The following is a 27,403-nucleotide window of genomic DNA, read 5'->3' on the forward strand; positions in this document are numbered from 1 at the left end:
ATGCAATGTTATTACTACTGATTTTCACATAGCTTTTAAAATCAGAAATTTTTAATACCATATTATTTATTACAAGAACTGAATCTCGAAATGAAAACACGCATTTAGTAAACCATTTTTGAAGTGTCCAATTTGCCTGATTTTGCTTTTGATCATTTTTCCAGTAGTTACTACTAATTTTCACGATTTTTTTAATGTGAATAATGAAATGTGAAAAGGAAATGACTAGTGTGTTATCTTTCTACAAAATTCAAAAATATCGCCAATATTATTAGAATATAAAAAAAAATCACATATTCAATTAAAAATAATAATTTCATTTGATCCGTTTTTTTCATTGTTTTCGTTTATTTATTTTGTTTTAAGTTAACGCATCTGTTACTTTAAGTGAGTAACATGTCTAATTGTTATTTTTAAATTGTAGGGTCAGTAACCTCGTCTGTGGTAGTAACAACTATTGATAAAAATAAGAAGAACTACCGAACAACTTCTACTTACAGGGGGATTCCCCCTAATATGTAATCACATTAGTGAGCGATTTAACTGGGAGAAATAAAGCAGTAAATGCACAAGTTGTCTCCTGTTTCTTGTAATTTTAAATAATAACATTACATTGAATATTAAAATATTACATACCAATAAATATTAAAAACCAATTCATTTGTATATAAGACATTTTAAAGGAGATGAAGGTTGGCACAGTCTATAATTATCGCCCCTCAATTTTTTTTTTTTTGAGCGCTTGCAGAACGATATTAGTATAAGAGAGGTATGTCGCAGAAAGCCTGAATAAATTTGACTGACAAATGACACAAATATGAAAGCCAATGAGCTAATTTAACACTTCAAAATATAATGTTGCTTTGATATAGAGAAAGTGATATGGACTCACCATTTAGTTGGTCAATAATTTACAAATATATAAAAGTAATTCATATTAAGATAGATACTACAGACTACGATTATTTAAATGAGAAATTTAGCTTATAATCTAACTTTATTGACATAAATTCGAAAATTATATCTCAACAGCTGTCACAAGCATGAAAGCAAATGGACTAATACAATGCTTTAAAATATATGGTTGCTTTGCTAAAATTGAACAAGTAAAAACAAATTCAGAAGATTATGAGTCTTACCATTGCTCTGTCACTTATATTTTCAAGTGCGTCTTATCTAATTTTTAATGTTAAAGCGCGTATTTCCAGAAAACAAAACAAACACTCGGTAAAGTGAATGATGTCACAAATTCTCATGTTACGTCACATGATTTAAATCATTTAGGTGTAGTGTGCTTACGCCACAATAGATTTCTGTTAGAAATTGCAATCTTTTTTTAATTTTTTTTCGTGACTGGCTTTAATTTATTTCTTCGTTCTCAAAGTAATAAATATCAAGTTAATGTTTGAAACGATAAGATTGGGAAAATGATCAAATTCTCTGTTGCAGACGCGAATTCTTTGCTTAGAGTGTGAATGGTCCTTTGATAGCTGCCACAAATAGTTTGGGATATTTCACTTCCTTTCAGAGGTCGCTTCCATCTGCGACGATATCAGAATTTTGGACAACAAAACAAAAAGTCTTTCACCGGTAAGAAGTAAAATCAATCAATTTTTTATTAAATAAATTGGGGATATTATCATAACTACGGCAAGTTGGCGAAGAGTCGCCGAGGAAGGAAGATAACGTTTCTGGCGGAGGGAACCAGTTTTCCTCGGTTCATGACGTTTACGCCTCTTCCTTCTCATTGGCTCAAATTCCTTGACTACTCCTTAGAACTTATCGGTTAAGATATATCAGTTATTAAGTAACCGGTTCCGATTTCTTGTTCTTAAATAACGTGTACAAAATATTAGCTCTTGAATAACGTACTCACGGTGTCAGTTCCTAAAGATAAAACAGACGTTTTGCAAACGTCTAATCAAAAGTTATTAATCCTTTTATTCTTTTTTTTTAAAAAAAAATCTGTTTGACTCAAAATTAATGAGATTACATTTGAATAATAGTTTTAAAAAGTCTTATAATGCACCACAGTTTCTTTTCTTTGTTTCTGAAATATAATTCATATTTGATTTAAACATTTTATTCATTTTTCAATAGGATGAAGATTTAAATGAACTATACATTTTTCAATACAAAATGCATTTAAGATGGATCTGAGGAAAACGTTTCAAAGAAAGCTTAGACATTTAAATGTTTTACTTTAACATTATTTTTATTAATTTTTAATTAGGATGAAGATCTTATGGCAATTACCTTAAAAGTTTGCAATTTCAAATGTAACGAAATTTTGTAAGGTATTTTTATTGCAATACATTACTTATTGCTTTTATCGCTAAATTCAGCATTTCAGATGCGTAATTAGGACGAAAAGAATAAATTAAATTTTCTTATTCCAAATGCATAATAAAAATTCTTCAGAATGAAATACATATTGTTACGCTAATAATGAACTATAATAGATTTGAGAAATGAGTTAAGGAAGCACTTTATACATTCAAAAACAAAATTTGAATCACTTGTTTGCTTTTTCAGATGTATGATATTTTATTAAATCGTTTTTCGTCAAATTAAACATTTAATCAGAAATAATTTTCAATTATGTGATAATTTTCAATAGATGATAATTTTCGATTGGAAATATATATAAGACATTATTCACAAAGGAATCGATACTTTTACACAAATAATAAATTAAAATAGATCTCAAGGAATAGACCTGAGAAAGCAATTAATACATTTAAAGTGCTTTACTTTAACCTTATTATTTTATTCAGTTGTTTGCAGTTTCAAAAGTTATAAAAGTTTTTAAAAAATATTTATGTATATTTCATTATCATACGCAGCACTTTACTTTAACATTATTTTATTCAAATGCAATTTCAAAAGTGATAAAGTACAAAAACCAAGTCTTATTTCATAATTATAAGCATGATTGCTTGCATCTTAAAAAATATCTGTAGTTGATTTATAAAGAAAATTACATTGTCAACTTTCATCATAATTAACACTTAAACTCGGAAAAACGTTGTTCGCAAGTATAATACTAGTTTCCATTGCACGTATTTCAATTATAAATTTGGAGTTTAATTAAAAAAAAAAACTATAACTTTAAACGCGATAAAAAGATTTTGTTAAAATTTAAATCAAATCAGTAAAAATAATATTTCATTTATCTATTTAATTATTTATTATTTTTTTTACTAAGAAATTGAAAATAAAAAACATTTCTGAGAGAACTCCAAACAAGTCAATACAATCAATGCATCAGAATACGTCATCAGGTCAATGCTCTTCACAGTCACAAAATTTTAAAATTAAATTCTTGCTTAGAGTTTCAGATTAAAACTAAAATTGAAAGATTTAATTAAAATTATTACTAAATATTGCAAAGAGAATTTTGTGTTTTAATATTTGTATTACATGATCTTATAAAAGCACAAAACTCATGATCTTATGAAAATTCTAACACATGATCTTATGAAAATTTGCAAAAAAATTCCCGATTCTTTTAATGAATATTTTTCAAATCTGATGCAATTCTGAAACTGTCGTAATATTTAAAATAAATAAATAAATAAAAATAAAAAAAAGGAATTGAGTCCTATGTTTCGTTTTAAATGTAACCAAGTCGCTAATATGGTAATTATCATTGTTCCTGACATATATAACAGAAATTATTACTATCTCTAATTATTTTTTTCATTTTAATAAGATCATGTGCTAGAGGCGATGAGTATCATGCGTTACACCACGTCCCGTAAAAACGAATGAGCTTTCTTTTTCACTAATGTTAAAAGTCATATTTGAAACATTAAAGATTTTTTAACAAAATAAATTAAATTAGTATCCACTTTTGTTAGACATATTCCAATAATCAAAAACTTCAAACAATAATATTTAATGACATATTAATCTTTTCTTTAAGAGACGAGTTTCATAAGAAACATTTCATTCACTTGTGTAACTTTTTTTAAATTCCTCTTGACCTTACATTTCTTTAAAGGAGATTTTAAGATGTTTTTTTCGTTAAAATAAATAAATAAATAAAATCTTCATAGTCAGCCGCTATTTTATAATAGATGGGGGGAGGAGCAGTTTTTTCTCATTTTTAGACAATGACGAAGGAGAGATGAAGGTAAGTTTATTAATTTTTATAAAACATTTTTTATTTACCCATTTCTTAGAGAGATATTTGTTTATTATGATATTAAATATGCAGGGGTCTGTCCAGACATTTTGTGAAAGGTCCGTTTTTCGTGAAATTGTGAAAAAATTACTCACATTCTTTCAACCAGGGTCCGCTTTTATGAATTTGTGCAAATAGGGTCCGTTATTGCAAAAAAAATTTCTTTCAAGGAGTTTTAAAATTTTAAAGACATACAAGATTATGCTCAACACTGTAAAATTATAATTAAAAAAATTAAATTTTAAAAAAATAAACAACAATTGCTGTTTCTAAATTAGAGATGCGACATACAAATATTTGGTATTTAGCCTATACGCTGAATATTCATTTCGGACGAATAATGGAAGAATCGTCTGCCGAAGACAAAATTTAATTCGTTTTCATCCATCTTTCTTGTTTTCTGCCCTGGAAAGGGTTTATTCGATTAGCAAAATAATAATGAAGATAAACAAATTTGTAAAGGGTCCGATTAAAAGAAAAATAATTTTGTGAAGGGTCCGTTTTGAAGTTAAAATATTTTGTGAAGGGTCCGCTTTGAAGTTAAAATATTTTGTGAAGGGTCCGTTAACGGACCCAAATTTCTTCTAAACAGACCCCTGATATGTATTTAAGATTTTTATTCCCTGATGTATTTTTAACGTAACTTTTCCTTTTTTGTATTTTTAGAAATCTGATATTGTGTAAAATAATGTGTTAAAATGATTTTTCCAAATTCGAAGCTATGAAGTTCAATGAGTTCGAATTTATTATTTTATTACATAGAAGCAAACTGAAAATTGTTTGAACAGTATCTGATGTATCAAAGGCTCTAGCATGGAAATTATGTCTGACGATTCGTATGCATTGCGTATCCACTGTAGCTTGTATTTTTAAAACAACCCATTTCAAAAATCAATATAATTTATTATTTTACACGTAATAAGCTTTCCAAAAAGAGTGGACAAAAAAATCTGAGAAAATTGTGCAGTACTTTCCCAAAAACCAGGCAAATTTTAATTCAAAAAGAGAAGTCCGAATATATTCATTAACAAAGATATCAATACAAGAATGAGTCTTTTTATTTAGTATTTATGGCTCAACATCTTTATCAATAACACTGTTAGAAATGTTTTGTTATTCGTTTCAAGCTATTAAGTCAAAAATCTGAAGGAATATTTATTAAAAAAAAAAAGAGTATTTTGCTTTTTAAATCGTGTATTAAATTATTATTTGCATCCGCAGTGATTAAATTGCATATCTTAAATGTGCCTCTCAAAACAGGGAAACTGCATCTTAGTACGAGTAATATTTTGTCCTACTAGTTTTTATTAATGAAATATATCTTTGCTGTTATAAACTTTCAATTAAAATGAGCAATGATGTGTTAATAAACATTAAAAATATATGGATAAGCTATCTTATTAACTCTACAATATAGTAAGTAAAAATCCAATTTAATATATATAAAAAAATTATTTAATATACATGTATCGGGAAATTAAGCTTGTTTTTCTCTTATTTTAATCTAGCCATACAGTGTTATTGTAAGTACCAAAAATCACAATCATATGTGATGCCTTCAACTAGCAAGCAACATTATTTATAAAAGAAGATTTTCGATTGCAATTGTTAAGAATGCAAAAGAGGATCAATTTCTTGATTTCAGAGTTGTAAGAAAATGTAGCTGCACCGCAACTAATAGCTAATTTTCTACAAAATCTTTTAACTCCTCATTTGAAATATTCTCGAGCAGCATGACAAATAAAAAATTTTGTTTTATTCCACTTACGAGTAGTGTCTTATTTTCCACCCCTATTCTTATTATCAGGGGTGATTGTGAGCCTAATTAAAAAATCCTGAAAATTTCCTGAGTAAAATCATTAATGACGCATTTCAAAAAATTAATATCTTTATAAATTTAAATCATTGATATTTTCACAACGTGAAAGTCTACATAAATTATATGCAGCATAATTTAAATTAATAATTATGTATTTAGTTTACTTTTATCTCTAATCACATTTATTATTCTAACAGAAAAAATATTTACAAATGAAAGAGATGCCAAGAATAAATTCTAGTTCTAATATTTTTAAATAAAATATACAAGAATTTTTACACATAAATGTGATCGATGATTTCTGTAAAATTCTGGACTGTGGATTTCCTGATCGCAAATAGCGAAACATCTGGAAACCCGGATTTTTTCCGGAGCACATTCATCTCTGTATTATTTTCAATTTAAAAATGGAAAGAGAGAGAGGGAGGGGGGTTTAATTTAAATAGTTTGTAAATAGAGGCTTGAACTAAGCAAAGTATAATAAACAGTAAGAGAAATTATGCTATGTTAACAAATAATTCGAATAGTCGAAAATAGTATTTTTTATTATTAAATAAAGTGCAACTTGCAATTTATTTAAATCAGTAATTTTGACATGAAACTCAGGTTATATATCTTAATGATTATAATTTAGCTCATCTCATTTGTAATCTTATATAATAATTATAAATTTAATTTTTAACAATCTACATTGAACTTTTAGTAATCTATTATCAACCAACAACCATAAATTCCAAGGTAGGGGGCTTTATTGCTAACATCCGCTGTAGCACTTTCGTCATGGTGCGGGGATTAGGTTCGCAAGTACCATATGATTAATGGATGAGAGGCCTTCGTGTGTGTTCATTGATAAGATTTGGTTTTGAAATAGTCAAATACTATATAAATATAATACACCATTTCCTACAATATATTTAATAATTCCTTTAAAATGTCCATTATAAATGGCAAAATTTCCTATAATTTACATAGCTTTAGTAAATTTTTTTCTCTCCATAAATGCTTATAAAAAGTAATGCTTGCATTAAGCTTTCATTTTTATTTAAAAATTCTATCATAAATTTTTTATTTCAAACTTTCTTCGCAACCACTTTTCATCCCACTAAAAATTAATCAAGCCTAATAATATTGCGATCCAGTTGCAGACAATAGATTCAGACTAAAGGCATTTGATTTATATGTAAGCATAAGTAACTTGAAATGTTAATATTAGACAGTTATACGGGTGATTATTTGGAAACATGACAATTGGAAGAAAAAAAAATTTTAAAATTTAAAAATCTTCAAAATAATCATTTTTTTTTGTATATTTATTTAGTTGCATTTATTAATATCTTACAGAGCGCAGTGTAGTTTATTGAAATTTGTTCAAGGAAAAATATTTAATTGCTGTAATCAATTAATTCTTCAAATCGAGCAAAATTAGTTGCAAAAATTTAAAAATAAATAAATAAAAAGCTTTTCTTAAAGTTTATAAATACAAAAATCAAATAAGAGCTGGGTCGTAGAGAGAATTTGTAATCTGACTCAATTAAATAAAATAAACTAAATAACCGTTTCCTAACTTTTCAATAAATTCTGCATTCAAAATAATCATGTCTATAAATCGGAATTGTAAAAAAATTAGCCCAACTCCGATTATGAAAATGATTTAGACGAATGTTTATAATCATAAGGATAGAAATATTACTTTTATTAATCTTACTACAATCGTTTAAATTATTACTTATTACAAAATTAATTTATAATCTTTAAACGTTTTTAAACCTATTTTTTTTTTTACTAAAATCTTAAAAAAGTACGCATAAAGCTATTGATACTGAGAGACAATCTAGCTATTGATTTTCTGGAAACGGCAAAACGTTATGATTAAATGAAAATAAATGATATTAATTGCGAAAATATAAATCAGCATTGAGATAAAAAAGGGGGGGGAGGGAACTTAAATAGAAAGAAAATTGGAAAGAGGAACGAAATGTTTCTGTTACTTTTATTATTTTTTGCAATTCATTCTATTTTCACCTTCAAGGCGATCTTTCAAAACTATTTCGTATTTTTACAAACTTTAATTCATGATTTGGACTATTTTAAAATTAATATTGTCTATGGAGCTGTAATTATTTCTAAAAGCATAAATACATTATAAATAATAAAGTTAACGAATATCTTTTAGATTGATAGGTTCATATTATTGACGCATAATTAAACATATTTTTTTTTTGTAAAATTACTTACTTTTTAAATAATTATATCCTAATACAATTTTATAATTAAAAATGTATTTATAATTATGATTTCAAGACAATCCATGTTAACATTGCTCCGATTTTCATAGCAAATAATACATACGTACTCATAAATTATTTAATTAAATATTTAACAAATAAGGTATCCTTCAGCTCATAAAATTCCTAAGTCAAATTTATTAAGCTAAGTTCTAAAGATAAAAATTAAATTTAATGTATCATGGTTAGTTTCCTTCAATATTTATTAAAGAATCAGCTTGGGCTAAGACATTTATTTGTTATGCGTGATTGTTTTATAATATTTTTTACAAATGCATGTCTTGAATCTAAGATTAAATGAAAATTTCAATATATTATAAGTCGGTGGTTGGTTTTCTGAAAAATTCGGAGTCGAAAATTTCAACTACCAACTCTACAACTATGGTTCGAAAAATATGAAAAACTGTTTTAAAGATAAACTAAATATATAAAACGATTAATTGTAAAAAAATGTATTAAAAATTCCTGCATGGGTTTTTTAAAAACTGGTGAAGTAAATTCGAAGTATCCGCGCATTGTTAAGACTTTGTTAAATCGAAAAAATTAAATTTATTTTTGGAAAAAGCATACATTATTATAGAATAAACTTTATGTTGAGAAGAAAGAAGAGTTAAAATATCTAAAAAATATAATTGATAAGAAAAAATCGACTTTTTTATACTAAGAAATTTATTTGTAGTATACTCTATTAAGACGGTCAACTGTAATAGCATTTTTTCCCAATTTTTTTTATTATTAAAATCTTTCGCACAATTATCTCTCATTTCCTTTATGTTAGTCAATAACTATTTTAAAGTTGCTTAAAGTTAAAAAATTAAAAAGATGAAAAAAACGCATAAAATTTTATTTTACTTGCTGCAGGGTTCCCACGGTCTGGAAAATTTTTCAAAGTGGTCGCAAATGTGGGATAAAACTAGATATTTTAAGCAGTTAAAAAATATTTAATTTAAAGGAAATATTTATTGGTGAAAAAAATAACTCAAGAATCGAATTTACGAATGAAAGATAAATTTCAGCATTTTTCAGTTGTCTTGAAAATTTTTTAGCTATCACTCATTTATTTTTTCCAGTTTTTTTTTTTTAAGGCGCTTTATTTCGTGTGTTTCTGGCACAATTTTTTTTTCTTATGTCGAGAAAGAGTTCAAGGTGCATAAATCCCTATGGCAGAAGTACCTTGAAATCTTGAATAATCTAATATCTGACATTGTAGGAGATTCATTTAATATAAAATTTAATAATAATCATTTATTAGAAAAATCTTAGTTGTATGGTGGAAATAATAATAATAAAAATAAGGTTGAAAAAATATAAATAATAAAAGAAATAAGAATAAAATATAATAAAACAAAGAGTAAAAAATAATAATAAAAGAATTCAAAATTTGACGTAAATCAGGCACTTATGCACCAGTAATAAAGTCGGACATTCGTTGATCATGAAATATCGATGCATTTCACTCAATGAGATAGATATGAATAACTCTGTATCAATTTGCCCTTTACAACACTATTCTTAATATGCTTGCAATAAATTTTACTTTTAAAGTTTTTTTTTTTCAAAAATCGTTTTTTAAATTAATTTTAGATAGAAAAATTTAAATAAGAGAAGTTATTTCAAAAAATATAACACAATGAAAAACTTTTAAAAAAATACCATAAAGCTTCAAATTTAAACTACTGAGTTCCACACAAAATTTTCTCCACCCTCATCCAAAGAATTCGAAATTCCACATTTTTTATTAGATTTTACAATAATTACAAAGCATTTTATGTAACATAAATGCGAGTGAGTACAGTGTGGAATATTTTCAACTAAAGAAAATTTTGCAGATACTAGACTTAATAGTTTTTTTTTTTCTACACTTAATAGTCTTTATAGACTTAATAATTTTTTCCCCATGTTTTTTCGTTTTAAAAATTTTCATATTTGGTTTTTTCAGCAGTCAACTTATACACCTGACATACCAAAAATTACAAGAGGGCAATCAAAAATATAGCGGGTCGACTTATATACCGGTATATACAATATACAGAATTTTATATTTTTACAATTGGGTAAATTATGTTATAAATCTTCATTGTAGTCATAAAACTTATGGTTATAAAAATAACACTTGCTAAGATTAATTTAAATCATAAATGTATAGTTTAATATCATAAGAACAGAAGTTTCGAAATAGGCTATCTTACAGTGCGTGTAGATACGTTGATTACAAGTGAAGCAGGATGCAATGAATACTATTTAAATATTTTTATCTAAGAAAATCAACTTCTGGAATCGACTTGCTAAGAAAAGAATTATTTACTGATTTGATAACAATAAAAAACACGGTATTTTTATCTGTTCCGCAAATAACCAAACAATTTCTCGATTCGGGAAAATATATTCAGCTTCAGTATTTTTCATTTTGGAAAAACAAAGAGTTTTGGAATTATTGGCTACATCTGAAGTTTAAGCACATCATAAATAAATGCTAATAATTAGGCTAATAATATGATAATAATTAAATGCTAATAATACGTAGCGGGTCCTAAAATTTGGCTTGGTCCAGTTATTCAAAACTAAACAGAAAAAAAGAAATCTAGGTGTTTATATGTATAAACTACAGACGCAACTTATGGACGATGAGAGCTACCTAAGGCATTTGCAGCTGTTAATGTTAAACCTTATAATTTTCAGCTACACCTAGAAGATAAGAGGATTCCTAAGTCAAGCCCAGCAACCTTATCAAGTCGACCAAATTCGATTTCGTGAAGAATTTTGTAGTTAAAACTAACGCGTATTCGTGGGAGAAGAGAAAAACCGTCCATTGTTAGCCTGATGGTAAAGGAACTCAACCGGAGAGAAATTGAACATATTGCATCGTTATCAACAGATAATTTTATTCCGTTATGTTTCAGTTTTATGTAAGCACGAATAACAGGGGTGATTGTGAGCCCAAGTCAAAATTCCGGAAAATTTCCTGAGTTCAAAAAAAAAAAGAAGTTTAAATTGACAAATTTGAAAAAAAATTAAACTAGGTTTTTCTAGTAGAAGTAATTAAAATTTACAAATATGTCTTTCCTTCTTGAGTTTATGATTATAACTATTTACTGATAAAAAATGTATCTGGCTCTCCCTTACAAACAAAATAAACTGTGTTTTTAAGTTCCACCTTTGAAAATTTGATTTCCGGAAACTTCTGTGATCAATGATTTTTTGAAACGTCTGGACCTTCGATCTCCGGAAACTTCCGGATCACTGTTAGCGAAAAATCCGGAAATCCGGATTTTTTCCGGAGCGCAATCAGCCCTGGAATAATAAAATTTCCCGAGATAAGTTCATTATGTCAAAGATTAATTTTTTTTTTAATATTATTTTATGGATGTGTCCTTCTTCTCAATCTTAATGTAACTTTCTGTATTATTGATTTTATTATTTGAATTCTTCAAAATAGAAAATTCGAAAGACTTCAATCTTCAAAGAAAGACAACCAGAAAATAAATAATTCAAATGCGAAAAACAAGAAGATTTTCACCGACATCAGAGTTTTTCAATTTAAATTGTGGGATTGATGAGAAAAATTTAGAGGAATCGTATTTCACCACTCTTAATGACTTTTTATCATTTATTTCTTTTATATTACATGTATAAAAGTAACAATTTAAAATTTCTTAAACTAAGAAACCTTATTCGAAAGTGAATAATAAAAAAGAAATTTTTTTAATTTTATTTTTCAGTTTCAGTTAATATGTAATAAAAATGGGTTAACGTCCACTGCAGATTGGTAAGCAACTATATCAATCGTCAACGACGATTAAGTGCACTATTTCCATCCTTTTTGATAAAAACCTTTAAGGTCGTAATCAGCTATATGAAATTAATAAATGAGAAGTCATAGAAGGGGAGAGGCGAATTCGTGAAAGCAGGACTTTAAAACTAGTTTATTATATGAACCTTATTGACCCTGCCCAATATTTATTTCTGAGATCAATTTTTGAACTCAGAAATAAATATTAGGTTGGGTCAATTTTATTGAAGGCAAATGCATATAATTGATTTATTACATGGCAGTTCCTTCCTGGCACTCCCCCCCCCCCCGAGGCTGAAGTATTAATAAAATATCAGAATCTAGATTTCTGAAAAACCATGAAAAAAAGATTAAATGATTGAACCCATTAACCCTTACACTAAATAAAACTTCTTTTTAATAATTAATTGAAGACTATAAGTGTTATTTATAGAATTCGAAACAGAAGTTAATACCGAGAAATTATTTGAGCGAAAAATATGTTGAAATGTTAATTATTAGGAGTTCAATAATTTTTAAGCTATTTAGTGCATCTGAAAATTAGTTCGTGGATATAAATGCATTAAATGTTTACATAAGGCGTTTTAAATTTTTACATGCGTAAAATTATTACATTTACAAAATCGGAGTTCCGTCGAAAAAAGTTGGATCATTTAGGGTTTCATAATCGAAAAAAATTTGGGAATCGCTGTCGTGATACATACATTTTTACTTGATGGAATGTTCTTATTATTAAAAAATGTAATTTACTTTGAATTTTATTCACCCTAATTATTGATGGAAGTTACTATTACGAAATAATTTAAGTTATAAAAAATTTAGTTTATAAGGAATATTTTTTTAGTCATGAAAGCATAACTTCAGTATTGCAATGGTAATAAATTTCCTCTAAGTCCCATTGAAGGGGGTGTGATAATTTCAGATTGCTCAGTTGAATAGGAAGAGAGCGGTCTTTTCTAGAAGATGAACTTTGACATTGATGAATTTTTCCCCCAGTGCAGCTGTGGGCTTAGGCTCCTCTAAGGCTGTGGGAGGAATGCCTTCTAAGAAAAAGATCACCCGATACTTTGTCAAGTTTCCCGCCGAACACTCCAAACTAACGTTTTGATTGGTTCGATAGAAAAGCGCGCACTTCTTTCTTTCAATATGGCTGTGTGGAAAGTTACACAAACTGTTTTTTTGTAAGAGTTTTTATTTGAATTAATAATTGTCTAATTCGCAATAAATATAATTTTATTTTTTAATTTCAAACTTCTTTTTTTGTTAATTTAAGATTTGCTATTAAAAAATTACTGTTTATTTCCCCCCCTTCTCTTTCGACTCGATGTTTATTCGTAAATGAAGTAAGTTTCTTTCCCTGCATTTTAAAAATTTTATAGTGTATAATTTAGACGTAATGCATCTTTATTTTTTACTAATTATTGTTTCTTTAAAAAAGTAAATATAAATTTTAAAAGTAAATATATAGTTAGTATGATTTTGCTTAAAATTTATGTTTAAAAAAAAAAAAACACCATTTACTTTGCTTAATTTGTTTAAATAAGATCAAAATTGTATAGAGTATTATAATGTGTAAATATTGGAAGAAAAAGTATTATGTATTTAGTTTTAATAATTATAATTTAATATAATTCTTTAAAAAATTAAATATAAATTTAAAGTTAGTATGATTTTGCTTAAAATTTATGAATTTATGAAATTTAGAAATCGATAACCATAAATTGAAATTTAATTAGAAATTTCTGAGGGAAAGTTTAATTCAATTAACTATTTTAAAAAAATTAGTTTTGTTTTAGTAAGAATGTTACATGAAAAGCATAGTATTTAATATGCAATAAATATAAAAATTATTACGTTTGCGAAACTTTCCATTTAGAATTAACAGTTAAAGCTTAACAATTTTAGAATTGATTAGCCTACTTGAATAGAGTTTCCATAAGTAAGTGTTTATTTATGTTTATCTTTGATTTTCTATTCGTTAGCCTTGTTTCTTTAAAATCCAGATTTTTCACTCTTGAACTATGTTTACATTTTGCATGCGATTTTTTTTCTATCTTCTGTACCTGTTATTTCAATTTCTTCCCCGTTCCTGATATCACGACGGTAACACCGTTCTTTTTTGGTTCTCTCCTCTTAGAGAGCGCCTTTTCTTTCCCCCATCTTCCCCCTTTCCGTCGTGATGTCATGATCGGGTTTCTCTTTTTCCTCCTACCCCTTGGCGGCCTATCTAAATAGGTCGCCAAAAAATTGGCGGCACTTGGCCTTGCCGTAGTTATGATAATCATCCCAATAAATTGAAAATTTTCTCGTATCGTCAATGATCACAATACTTTAAGTTGTACATTCAAATGCTTTTGAAAAGTTTTCTGAGAAGAAGTTACTAAAGCAGCAATAAAATTTGTATTGTTCGATTTAAAGTATATTATTCTAATATTTGGGGTGTGTCTATTTATTTATTTTATGGAAATACTAAATTTAATTTTTAAACATAGTCGTTTATTTTTTTTTCAATTTACAGATAAATATTTCTTTTCAATTGATTATGCTTTTATGTTAGGACAGAGCTCACCTTTTTAAATAATGTTAACATTTTCTTCCTAATAGAAAACTTCGTTTCTTCATTTTAATTATTTTGGGATTGCGATCAAGTATGCTTAAGCTTGTATAAAGCATGATATATTTTGCTATAATTTTTAAGTTATTAATAAACACATTATTTGCTTTAAAGTTAACGATGTTTTAGAAACATTGCATACATTCGTGAAATGCTCATATCTTTTTGTTCATCTGTATTTTTCAATTTATGAATCCCCTTTATGTCTTATTACGTACAAAATTTTATCTTTATTATACATTTTGCTTTTGAAATGAATGAAAAAAAAGACAATAAAATTTACTTATTTTTTTTCTTAAGCATTCCAAGCATATAATTTAAGATTTTCATGATTTTAAAATGCAATACCTATCCACTATGCTTTCACCTTCCATTAATAAATAAGTATATGTTCTCTAAATAATTTAATCTTTCTTTTCTAAATAACAAATTTTTTTATCAAATAAAATATTAGCAAACAAAAATTAGATTCACAAATAATAAGTAACTTACATTTTTGGTACTAAATTAAAATGTTAAATAGTATAAACTTAAATTCATTAAATTTAATATATTAAAAACGTACCTTATTTCATTTTATGGAAATATTTAAACATAACTTAAAGTTTTTTGATTCATAAAGATATCACCAGTTTGAGAATTAATCTAAAATCTGAAACTATTTTTTCTTGTCTAACTGTTAAAAGCAGGGTTCGTACAGACTCCTTAGAAACTCCTTGGAAATAAAAAAGCCTCTAAAGAGTACTTGGAACTACTTAGATTTCCAAATTAGTCCTTAGAAACTCCTTAGATGCGTTGCATAGATGAACTTACTTAGTCCGCTGATGAATTTGCTGTTCAAGCAGGGAAACAAAATGATTTGACTTAGCTGTCAAAATCTAACAGGTTAAGAAAAGCTTTGAAAAAAAAAAATAAAATTTAATTGCAAGAGTTAGAAGAAAAAAATAACAGCAAATAATTTTAACTTTACATGTTACAAGCAAACTTAATTAATGATTTACTGTGATTTTTATTTATTTATTTTTTTGTACAAAATGCCTTATATTAAAAATATACGATTGGTAGGTTTTTATGTTAATCTTTAACATCTGTACTATGTACTTTAACAAGATTTATCTAAATATTTGAAACTGTAAAATGTATTTCTGTGTGAAAGTGATAGCTTTTTTTTTTCTTGATGAAGTTTGTCGAAGTCAAAATTTATTTCAAAAGGGCTAGATAAATATATCTAATGCAAAATATAAATTTCTGCAAGTTCTTTATAATAACTGCTTTTTAATTTTAAAATAAAAACTGTCTAGTTATCTTTTACACAAAGTTTTTAAATTTTTGATAAGTTCTTAAAATTTTGGACTACTTGGATTTCTTCTTCTGATCTCTGTATGAACCCTGGTTAAAAGAGAAGTGAATAATTGAGTTATTATTTGACATGTTTTGACTTTCAACTGATGTTCTAAATTATGGTTTTCTGCCAAATTATGAGTTCAATATTCTAAAATTTATTTTTAAACTTAGACATTGTAAATGGAAGCAGGTACAGTCTATAATACAAATCTTAAATTGGGCTATTTTGGTCCAATCTTTTAAAATACTCGTTACACAAAAATTATTTTTTGCTGAAAAATTTATTTCTGTATTGTTAGACTAAAAATATCATCATTTTAATTTGTGAATTGGATATATATATATAAAATTTTAATTGATCTATTTGAACGATTCTTAAAAGGTTTACAATCCAAATAAAGTATGCAATAAGTATGTGTATACATATTGCACATTATATTTGTTTTAAAGATAAGTAATATATTATGTTTTAGCAATGTTTTTTTTAATCATCAGAAATGAATGTGCTCTGGAAAAAATCCGGATTTTTCTTTAACTGCCATTTAGAGGTTTCCGGAGTTCCGAGGTCGAGAAGTTTTAAGTTATGTTTCATTACAAGTTATGTTAAGAATTTATATTGGCTAAGATATTTTTTATTTAAATTTTATTCTGTTAATTTATTTATTTATTTATTTTTGATATTTTTCCGAAAGCCTTTCTCATTCTTTGTTGGCAAGCTGCCAGTTGTATAGACAGATCCCTCCTTATATTTTTTTTAGTCAATAGAATATCGCTTAGCACTTCCTTTCTCTCGTTTTCATTAGAATTTGTTTCCATAGTCGATTATTTTAATAATTTGTTTATTTATACTATTACTTGTCTGTGCAAAGGTATGACTTTCGCCTCATAAATATTGAATCAAACATACAATTTATCTGTAGATTAAGCATACTTTATTCAATTAATTAATCGTTTTTTATGATTATTATTTATTTATTATTGTAGTTATGTTTTAAATAATAATAAGTGTAATTAGTGATAAAAGTCAACTTATACATAATTATTCATATAAATTATGCTGCTTATAATTTATTTTGAATTTTATGTTTTGAAAATAGCAACGATTTCAGTTTACAAAGACATTAATTTTTTGAGAAAAGTAATTAATGATTTTACTCAAGAAGTTTTCAGGATTTTTGAGTCTGGCTCATAATCACCCCTGAATCATGCATTTAGTTTTTTTATGCATTTAGTTCCTTTGTTCATCATAATTTTGTTTGCAAAAATCAGATTGCTAAAATTTATTTTACTTTGTATTTTGTATTATAATTTACTTAGGTAAATTTATAAAATAATAAGTTAATAATTTGAAGGGACAATAATTTTAATAATTGTAAAGATAATTGATTAGGTAATACGTTGCACTTGAGCTGTACAATGGGCTATTGACGACGGTCTGGGAAACCCCTGAGGATGATCCGAAGTCATGCCATTGCAAATTTGATCCCCTGTAGAAGGGATGGCTCCCCCTACTTTAAAATTGATTAGAAATAATAAAATGTGAAAAACCCACTTGGTGGGTTTAAGCTTGGGTTTTTTCTACTAGGGTGTTTTCAAGTAGCATCTGAAAATTCCCACTGGGTTTTTGGATTCGGTTCACCTTGGTGAACCCTGGTGATCAAGTATAAAAAATGAAAAATATATGGTCAATTCTATGACATCAGACAACTTTCTTAGCACAATTTTAGCTACTAAATATAAAAATATTTTACAAATTTTGCTGTGTTCCAATTTTTAGAACTCTCACTTAAAAATGATACAAAACAGTTGCTTTAGATGAAAAACTTTTTAATTAATAAAATATAAAAATGCCATAACAAAACACGAATATGTCATGTCTTAACAATGTGACCAATTTCTTTAAATAGTTTGTAACTTAGGTTCACAAATTTCAGTTTTATAAAAGAAAGACTTAATTTGAAGACATGAAGTATAAAAATCATAAAATTTAATGCAAATACTGTGATGCCACAATAGGCATTACATATTTCCCAGTTTTTAAAATTTCTGAAATTTTTTTCTAATCATTATAATTGAATTTTAATCAAATTAAACCAATTATTTAATTTTTATTGCATTTCATAAAAATCCAATATAAATATTTTACTTTTCTTAACAATCAATGTAATGACTAACTTTTTATTTCAATGCAAATGTAAAACTCATTAATTCACTGTTGCGACTAATTCGAAAGCAAAATCTGTTTATAACTTTATTTCTTACTACAAAAATGTTTCAGTTACATGATTATACTAATTCTCAGCCTTTTGGACGATTTCACAGGGGAGTTGATTTTATTTTTCGCTATATTATCTTTTGACAAATTGTCAACTATAGATCTCTTTTCATGATTCTATTTCAATTAATTTTGTAAAATGTTCATGTATTTATATAAAAAAAATTTTTTTCATACCTTTTTAATGAAATTTAAGGTCATTTTGAATTTTTGATTCCCTCATAATATACTTTAAAATTATTACTATTTTTGTATTATACTTGTATTTTTTACTCGTTTCTTTTTGTAAGTAACATTAAGGTGTATGCTGTTCACTTTGTTTTTGTTTTTCATAACTTTAATTTTCTTTTTTTTTCATGAAGAAAATGAATAGCTCTTTCAAACCATCACCTGTCCATGGGGCTGGAGCAACATTATTTATGAATGAACATTGCAGTGACATAACCATAATTATAACGGAGGATTGTACAGTTTGGAGATTTCCTGCACACAGCACTGTTCTTGCTGCCCAAAGCATTGTCTTCCATCGAATGCTTGATAGTGATTTCATTGAAAAGAAAACCCAAGAAATAGTTGTCCAAGATATGACTCCATCAACTTTGAAAAAACTACTTCGGTGAAATTATTTATGTTATTAATTTTCTTCTGGAGTATTAAAATATTTTTTTCTATTTTACTTGCATAAAGAATTAACTATTTCTTATAATTTTTCAGAAAATAACTTTTGTTGTTATTTACGCTTGCTCTAATTTTTAGTAATATTAATTGGTTTAAAATGTTTTTAAAAATTAAGAACTGACTGTCGTGAATGTAACGTAATATTTTATATCAGCAAGAGCTAATTTTCAATTTTTAAAAATTATTAGAAATGCTTAATTAATTAATTTATTTTTAAAACAAGATTTAAAGTACGATGATATGATATATGCAAATGACATTGTAAATGATTAAATATGCAAATATGACGTTTGTAAAGTGGTTGATTTGGCCACAAATTTTATTTTCAATTATTTTGCTTTTGAAATAAATTTTCCTTTACATTGTTTTTTATATGAAACACTATTTTAATTTTAGTTTTTATCATATTTTTTTTTTTTTTTTAAATTTCCCAAATAATGTCTCCATAAATTTAGTTTTGACTATTAAAACAAAATGGTGATAAATATAAAGGTCTTATGGTAGTAAGACTCTTTATTGTGCATTGTGATAATAAACTGAAATGATATTTTTAAATATAAAACTGAATTGATATTTTGAGTTTAATTAATTCATATTATAATACTTATATTATTGTTTTGGTTTTCAAATATTTGATAGGAATTATAATGATAGGACTTATAACTTCATATAAAAATTGATTTTGTTTGAAACAAATGTTTCTTATATATTCATAGCATTTTTAAAAAGTGCTTAAAGGTGTTTATTTTTGATGTAAATTTTTTAAAAGCCCTTAACCCCTTCCTTCTTGCTCTCGTGAAAATGACGGGGTGAGATTTCGCCAGCTATTTCTCGCTCCCGTGATATTGACGGGCTGGAGTGTTCAGTAGTAACACGCCAATAAGAATAAAACTAATTAATTTCTTTTCCGCGGAAAAAATTTTATTTCTCATTTTACACACCTGATGACAGTACCAGGATATTTTTTAAGGTAATTGTAGATAGTTAGTTTATTTTAAACTAGTTGCAGCACTAATCTAATACGTAATACAAATACAAAAGCCAAACAAATAGGCACTTTTATGACCGTTTTCTTGAAAATTAAGCAATCGTTAGGAGTTAAAGGTGTTTTTTTTATTCAAGGTTTATAAAAAGTGCTTAATTTTCTATCTTTTAAAAAGAGATTTTTTCTTGCTCTGTCGATTGTCATTCTAAATTACAAAAAAATGCATGATTTTTCACAATTTTACTGCAATATTTATCAGAAACTAGTTATTATATCATAATTACGTGAAGTTTGTGAAAATGTTGAATGAAAATAAAGACCTTGAACCAGTCTTCCTAATCAAAATCTGGCAAACACTATCTATTATTCTATTTATTTGATAATTCTTTTCTTTCCAGGTACATGTACTTGGGTGATGCCATTCTGGAAGATTGGAAAGAAGCTATAGAATTATTGAAAGCTGCTCATAAATATCAGATGGAATCACTTGTACAAAAGTGTGCTCAATATCTTCAAGACCATATTGATCTCTCTAATGTTTGCTACATTTATAGCAAAGCAGTCACCTATACTTTGAGTCCTTTAGGTTATTGAATTTAATAATAATCTTAGACAATGAGTAATCGCTTTATCTATTAGACAATGAGTAATCGCTTTATCTATTAGACAATGAGTAATCGCTTTATCTATTAGACAATGAGTAATCACTTCATCTATTAGACAATGAGTAGTCAACTTGCAAAAAATACAGATCAGCTTTATATTTCCAGATACATGTTTTTGCTTTTAACTCTTTCTTGTATGTTCCCATCCAAATTAAATTTATTTAAGTGGCTCATATAAAATACATGTACAGTGAGCAAAAAAATATGTGAACCACTCTAAATTACTTTTGATTTAATGATTGGATCTTCATGTTCTATGATCATGTTCAATCTAAAAAGTTTGAGGGGGTTACCTCAAATGTGTTAATTAATTTGGGCAGACGATATTTTAAGTTAAGGAATCAGACACAGAAGCATATTATTCTGAGTAAGCATACTTTTTTCCCCCAGGAGATTCGGATATCTGACCCCCAAAATATAGGGGTAGAAGCAATCTTGGAAATGTGGTTCCAATAGTTTGGTCAGGAGAGAGGTCTAAAGCAGAGTTGGCTGTTGATTACAGTAATCAATTACAACTGTAATTGATTACAGATAATTACAGCTATGTAATCAATTACTTGTAATCACGATTACAAGTAATCAATTACTTGTAATCGTGATTACAACTTTCAAAAAATTTTGATTACAGCTGTAATCATGATTAAAATTTTGATTACAGTAATCAATTACTTGTAATCATGATTCCAAGTAATTGCGACTACAAGTAATCGCAACAAAAACAATTACGAGTAATTATGATTACAAGTAATCAAAATATATGATTACATGTAATCATGATTACATGTAATTTGATTACATGTAATTTGATTACATGTAATTGTGATTACTTGTAATCAAACTATACGATTACAAGTTATTACGATTGTATACTATAGTCAAATTTTTTATGTAAGTATTCATGTGTTTACATATTTTTATGTACATAGAACATAGAATGTACGCACGCATGAACGTACAATTTGCGATTCCTATACATACAATGTATGCACAAACGTTGTTTGTATGTACAATATTCATAATTATATTGTAATATACTTAATGCAATGCGCATATGCTTAGTACATATAATTATGCATTTATGATACATGCACGCATGTATGTTAGTTTGTACAAAAAGGCAATGTTTTGTATCTTTGTATACATAGACAATGTATGTATGAAGGTATATGAAAATAATGTTTATGCGTTTGCATGCTTTTATGTACTTAAGTACATATATTGTATAAATTTACGATAATGGCACATATATACAATGTACGTATGTATATAAAATTGTACGTATTTACGTACAATATGTAAGAATGTTATTTAAAGGTGCAATATATGCACATAGTTGCGTAAATAAAATGCGTACATGTATACATGCATATTTATATGTACATCGATATATGTGCACGCAAAGTATGTACTTATGTACAACTTACGTATGTACTTGTATAACTACATACTTTGTTAATACTGCGCATGTAATGCATGGATGTACAAAAAAATAGTTATATGCACAATGTACGCATGTACATAATTACAAGTAATGTACAAATACATGCGTACATTTAAATATATGTAATTACAATATACACATACATTGTGCATACATTAAAAGAATTTATATGAGTAAAGTTATTAAAATTTGTTTTAAAATTTATTCTAAGGCATATGAAACTCGACCTCATATTTTTTAGAAAGCAAACGATAATTTTATTTTGAATTTCTAAATATTAATTCCACACATAAAATTTACCGTTTTTCTTACCATTTAAAAAATTTCTATGAATCATGCATTATGTTATAAAAATAATAATTCTGTATTGTCAAACATTTCATGAAAATACCTGAAAAAAAATTTTTATTCAGAGAATTTCAAAATGATATGGAACAATTAAAGCTGAAAACTAAATTTAAATATCGTTTGATTTTGTCATTTAACTTGCTTGAGTCATTAAAAGTTAACTTACAAGCTTTTTATTTATTGCATTGTACACATATTTAGACATAAATGTAATGTACATATGTATACGTGTAATGTATGTATGCATGTACAATGTATGTACATACATTCATGTATTGTACATGCATATATAGTACATATGGATATGCATACATGGAACATACGTGTATTGTACATGTGTGGATGCATTCATTGGACATATATACATTGCACCATATGCATAGATAGGGATAGCATGCATGTACACATGTAAAATTTGTACGAAAGAATTATGCCCAATATATTTATGCACATATGTACACATATGTGCATTATATGAGCATTATATGTTCATTTCATCATATGTACATTACATGAATATACATCTGTACGCTATATGTATATACATCTGTACAATATATGCATCTCAAATGTGTGTATGCACGTACGTTATGCATGTCGAATGTATGTATGAATATATGTAAAATATAAATACGCCCAATGTACGTACAATCGTACACAAATGTATTATGCATATTTGGATACATGCATTGAGCATGAACATATTATGTATATGTACATAAATACACTGGACATGCATATCATGTACATGTATACATACATGAAAATAGATATACATTTTACATACACAAATATTTGCATAAAATGCATATATTCATTGTGTATAAATGTACATGTCTACATTGTTTGCACATACATACGTAATTATTATCTATATACATACGTACATATATTTTATACCTACAATATAAGTGTATGTACATGTGTGTGAAACTAAAATGTCTGAACATATGCACTAGATAAAATCATATGTACATACATTTTAGTTACATTCATTTGTACGTATACAAATACGTACAAAATGCAGTACATGATAATACGTGCAAAATGTATCATTATCAAATACATTCTACTATCTACTGTAAAATATAATCATTTATAAGAATACAATAGTCTTGTAATCGTGTATTTAGATTACATGTAATCATAGTTACATGTAATCAAATTACATGGTGATTACATGTAATTTGATTACATGTAATCAAATTACATGTAATCATATATTTTGATTACTTGTAATCATAATTACTTGTAATCGTTTTTGTTGTGATTACTTGTAATTGCAATTACTTGGAATCATGATTACAAGTAATTGATTACTGTAATCAAAATTGTAATCATGATTACAGCTGTAATCAAAATTTTTGAAAATTGTAATCATGATTACAAGTAATTGATTACTGTAATCAAAAAATGTAATCTATTACATTTTTGGCCAACTCTGGTCTGAAGTATGGATTTCATAATGTTAATTTTAGTTTTTGCGTATTTTGCTATATATCAAGATTTTTTTTACGTGAATTGAAACTTTTTCCCAAATTGCTTCTACCCCCTATATTTTAGGAGTCAGAAATCCAAAACCGTCAAAAAAAATGTGTGAAAAGATTATTCAGGGAAAGTACATTTTCGTGACTGAAAATATCATCTGCTCAAGTTAAATAGGAATCCTAAAACATGAAGATCCAATCATTAGATCAAAAGTTATTCGGGGTGATCTGTAATTTTTTTTATGCACTGTATGTTGTCACAGTGATTCCGCTAGAGTTTGGGAATCTGGGTAGGGGATTTCCAATCTGGATTCCTTTTAATTTAAAATGGGTACCTATGAAAAAAAAGAAAGGAATTCTTTTTATCCATCTATTGAAATGAACATTTGTATTTATTTAAAACAAAACAAAAGAAAAGAATTTAAAAACAAGAAAAGTGCGGTATTTCAACAATCAAAATTTTTACTTAGGATTGATCAAACACTTACATCAAGGCAAAGCAACAAACTAATATGATGCTCAAAATTATTCTCATTTTCTGTTCCAGCTAGTAATAATTTTTTTATCGATATATTTTGAAAATTTGGTTATTATTTTGTCTGGATGCTATTTTTTTTGTATTGCACTGGAGAATTAAGAGTCTTCTGAAACCTGTAATATTTTATATTTCATGTCCCCTCTATAATTTTTGGCAAGTTGGACGTGTTAGAGTGCATAAGCAGAATCACTGTTGTCAACTTTGTTTCATAAGAATGATTTATTGCTTTATAACCAGTATAAATTTAGAAAGCTTAACTTCAAAATTTATCAGGTCAGCAATTTGTAATTATAAAAATTATACTGATTATGGCACTTTTTAGCCAAAAACAACATTCACAGAACGATTTTCAGTGCAAACCCTTGTTATTCAAATATTTAGTTACTTGCAATTTGCAGTAAAACCATATTTATAAATCATTTCTCTAAAGACATATTTAATAATATTCAGTTTTGATACATAAAGTAAATTCTGATACACAAATGAGTCACAATGGTACAGTAGTTAAGGAGATATTTAGGAATAATCTACCTTAATAAATATTGTAAATGTTACACTAATGAGCTGCTATCACACAGTATTTAAGAACATATTTAAGAATAATCCTTTTTGAATCATGTTATAAATACTGTTATAAGAATGAGTTGCACTGGCACATTTACCAAGGAGATATTTAAGTATTATCTATTTTGATAACTATTGTAAATACTGATTTACTAATGCGTTGTTATTGTAAGGTAGTTAAGGAGGTATACTGTAACAAAGGCATTCAGTTATTATTGGGAAGAACCAAGGATCTATCTGGGGTGGTGATTTAAAGCTCTACTTGGCTTTATATTGATATGTACCTATTTGTCTTAGAAGTAAAGTTGACTGGTGCTATGTTGACCTTCATGACTTCCTTCATCAAAAAACTGTGTTTTTTAATATTAAAAGCACAATGAGCACCAAAAATATTAATACAAAAAGTGCTTTTGTATATTTTTTGACATGCATAGTTTATTAGTTTTTTCGTGTAATAAATTTAATTAAATTCTTTTGCAGGCAACATTTGCCTAGAAATCATCCTCGGAACGGGTTGTATTGTTTTAAGAAGTCAAGGTTTCGAGTATTTGAATAAAGAGTCTGTGATGGCTGTTGTGTCCAGCTACAGTTTGAATGTTGATGGGGAGATGTGTGTAGTTAATGCATTACTTCGCTGGGCCGTGATGGAGTGTTGTCGTCAAAACAAACCACTGATCGAAGAAAGCATCGTCGAGATCATGGTACCCTTTCGCAAATACCTTTGCACCCGCAGTATTAATAGTGACGAAATGCATTCACTGCCACAATTCTTGCATGCCGAAATAAACAGCTATCACTCCAGGCAAAGCTTCTGTGTCACTCAACATCTTCTGGAATACGCCAAACGTGTGAGCTTGCAACTTATAGACTTAGACTGCCTCGCAGACAATGTCAGCAATTTCACGTGCTTTCGATTCCTCGCCGATCATTCCCTATTTCTGATCAGTGTGCATTTAGTAACAGTCACATCTTTCCTTACTTCAAACAACTATGTTGTGCTCATCAGTGAATCTGGCAGTTCTAATACCACCGTGTTTGAACTGAATTTGGCAGAAGTAACAGAAATTACTACAAGTTTACCTGGTGCAAGCTCCAAACCTATGTTCGAGACAGAAGTTCTGTTGAAAAAGCCTGTGCTGCTTCTACCTCAAACTGTGTACAGGCTTAGCCTTCGTAGTAATAGTAGGTCTCTGAAGCCTAGTCAGTGCCACATCCAGTTTCCGAAAACTGGATTGGTTCCAAGTAAAGGTGGCTCAAGATCTGATGTAGTGCCATTTACTATACTCACTGATTCAATTTGGGGTGTAACTAAATTATTGTATCTTACTGCGCCTGTTCCAGAAAAGGAAATTTTTAAATTTCGCTTGCAGAAATAACTACCCTATTTTTAAATTGAGGGACCAATTATAACTTAGGAGCTTATTGGAAGGATATGTTAGATTTTATTTTCAAAACGCTCCAAAGTTTCACTGTTAAGCACATGTTGAACCTGAACAAGTTCTTTAAAATATCTTATAACATGTTCCTTCAATAAGCTTTTTCAAATTTTTAGCGAATTTATATGTTCATTTATTCAAATATATGTTATTTCATAGGAATGAATAATTTTATATAATTACCTTATGAACTTATTTTTCAGATAAATTTTAAGTACAACTGTTTTATGTTCTTTAAAATACCTTATAACATGTTCCTTGTGTAAACTTTTCAAACATTTTGTGAATTTATATGTTTATTTATTTATTTATTCAAATCTATACACTTTTATATAAGAATGAATAATTTAATTACTTTATGAACTTATTTTTCAGATAAATTTTAAGTACAACTGTCTTATGTGTTGACCAGCTTTTTTCTTCTTATATTTAGAAATATTCCTTTTACACTTTATTAATGTTTTTGTGAGTACAATTTTATATGGTATGAACACTTAAACTTTTTATTTTTTAAAAACAATTCTGCATTTAATTGGTAGTATAATTAATTAGTTTTACTATTATTTACATAAGCATTCATTACTTTATTCTTTTACGTTTTCTTTATTTTACTGCATATTGTCCTACAAAATATGTTTTCTAGAATTAATACTCACAAGCTTTTATTTATATTAAAATTGAACCAATTTTGACAGTTATCATATTTAACTCTCTGACTTATTAGAATTTCTACTGAATTCTAAAAAAATCACTATAATCACTGTTTCTCTTCTAAAGTGTTTTTTTAAAAAACAGTTTTAGGTTTTATTTCTTTTCATTTTTGATCAAAGTAATTGCTGTAAATTTTGATTGTTTGGTTTTCTATTTAATAACCATATTTTGCCATATTTAACCAGACCATAATAATAGCCATATTTTGCCTTTTACTATAATAAGAAAGTTTGA

General features: G+C 27.1%; 2 protein-coding genes across 5 annotated transcripts in view; one reads left to right on the plus strand and one right to left on the minus strand.

Annotated features, from left to right (window-relative positions):
* The window catches only part of LOC107445825 (uncharacterized), a 19,216-nt gene extending 17,517 nt beyond the window's left edge, over window positions 1-1,699 (minus strand). Inside the window, exon 1 of one of the 3 annotated variants that reach the window (XM_043048937.3) lies at window positions 1,140-1,699. The gene's annotated coding sequence lies outside the window, so the exon portion shown is untranslated. Of the gene's footprint in view, window positions 1-892 lie in introns of all 3 variants that reach the window. The other 2 variants (XM_043048939.3, XM_043048938.3) reach the window with 2 other exon arrangements.
* On the plus strand, window positions 1,454-27,403 carry LOC107445827 (uncharacterized). 2 transcript variants are annotated; one of them, XM_016060316.4, is made up of 4 exons: window positions 1,454-1,590; window positions 18,679-18,932; window positions 20,378-20,565; window positions 25,503-27,403. In XM_016060316.4, the coding sequence occupies exons 2-4, from the start codon at window positions 18,682-18,684 to the stop codon at window positions 26,396-26,398; spliced, it is 1,335 nt and encodes a 444-aa protein (XP_015915802.1). In that variant the 5' UTR covers window positions 1,454-1,590; window positions 18,679-18,681; the 3' UTR covers window positions 26,399-27,403. The 2 variants fall into 2 exon arrangements, with proteins under 2 accessions (XP_015915802.1, XP_015915803.1); XM_016060317.4 differs by lacking the exon at window positions 1,454-1,590 and adding an exon at window positions 14,383-14,522 and having other exon boundaries at window positions 25,503-26,511.

The sequence above is a fragment of the Parasteatoda tepidariorum genome, chromosome 7 (assembly GCF_982258835.1).
Source record: "Parasteatoda tepidariorum strain Cologne lab strain chromosome 7, Ptep-v5.0, whole genome shotgun sequence".
Lineage (NCBI taxonomy): Eukaryota > Metazoa > Arthropoda > Arachnida > Araneae > Theridiidae > Parasteatoda > Parasteatoda tepidariorum.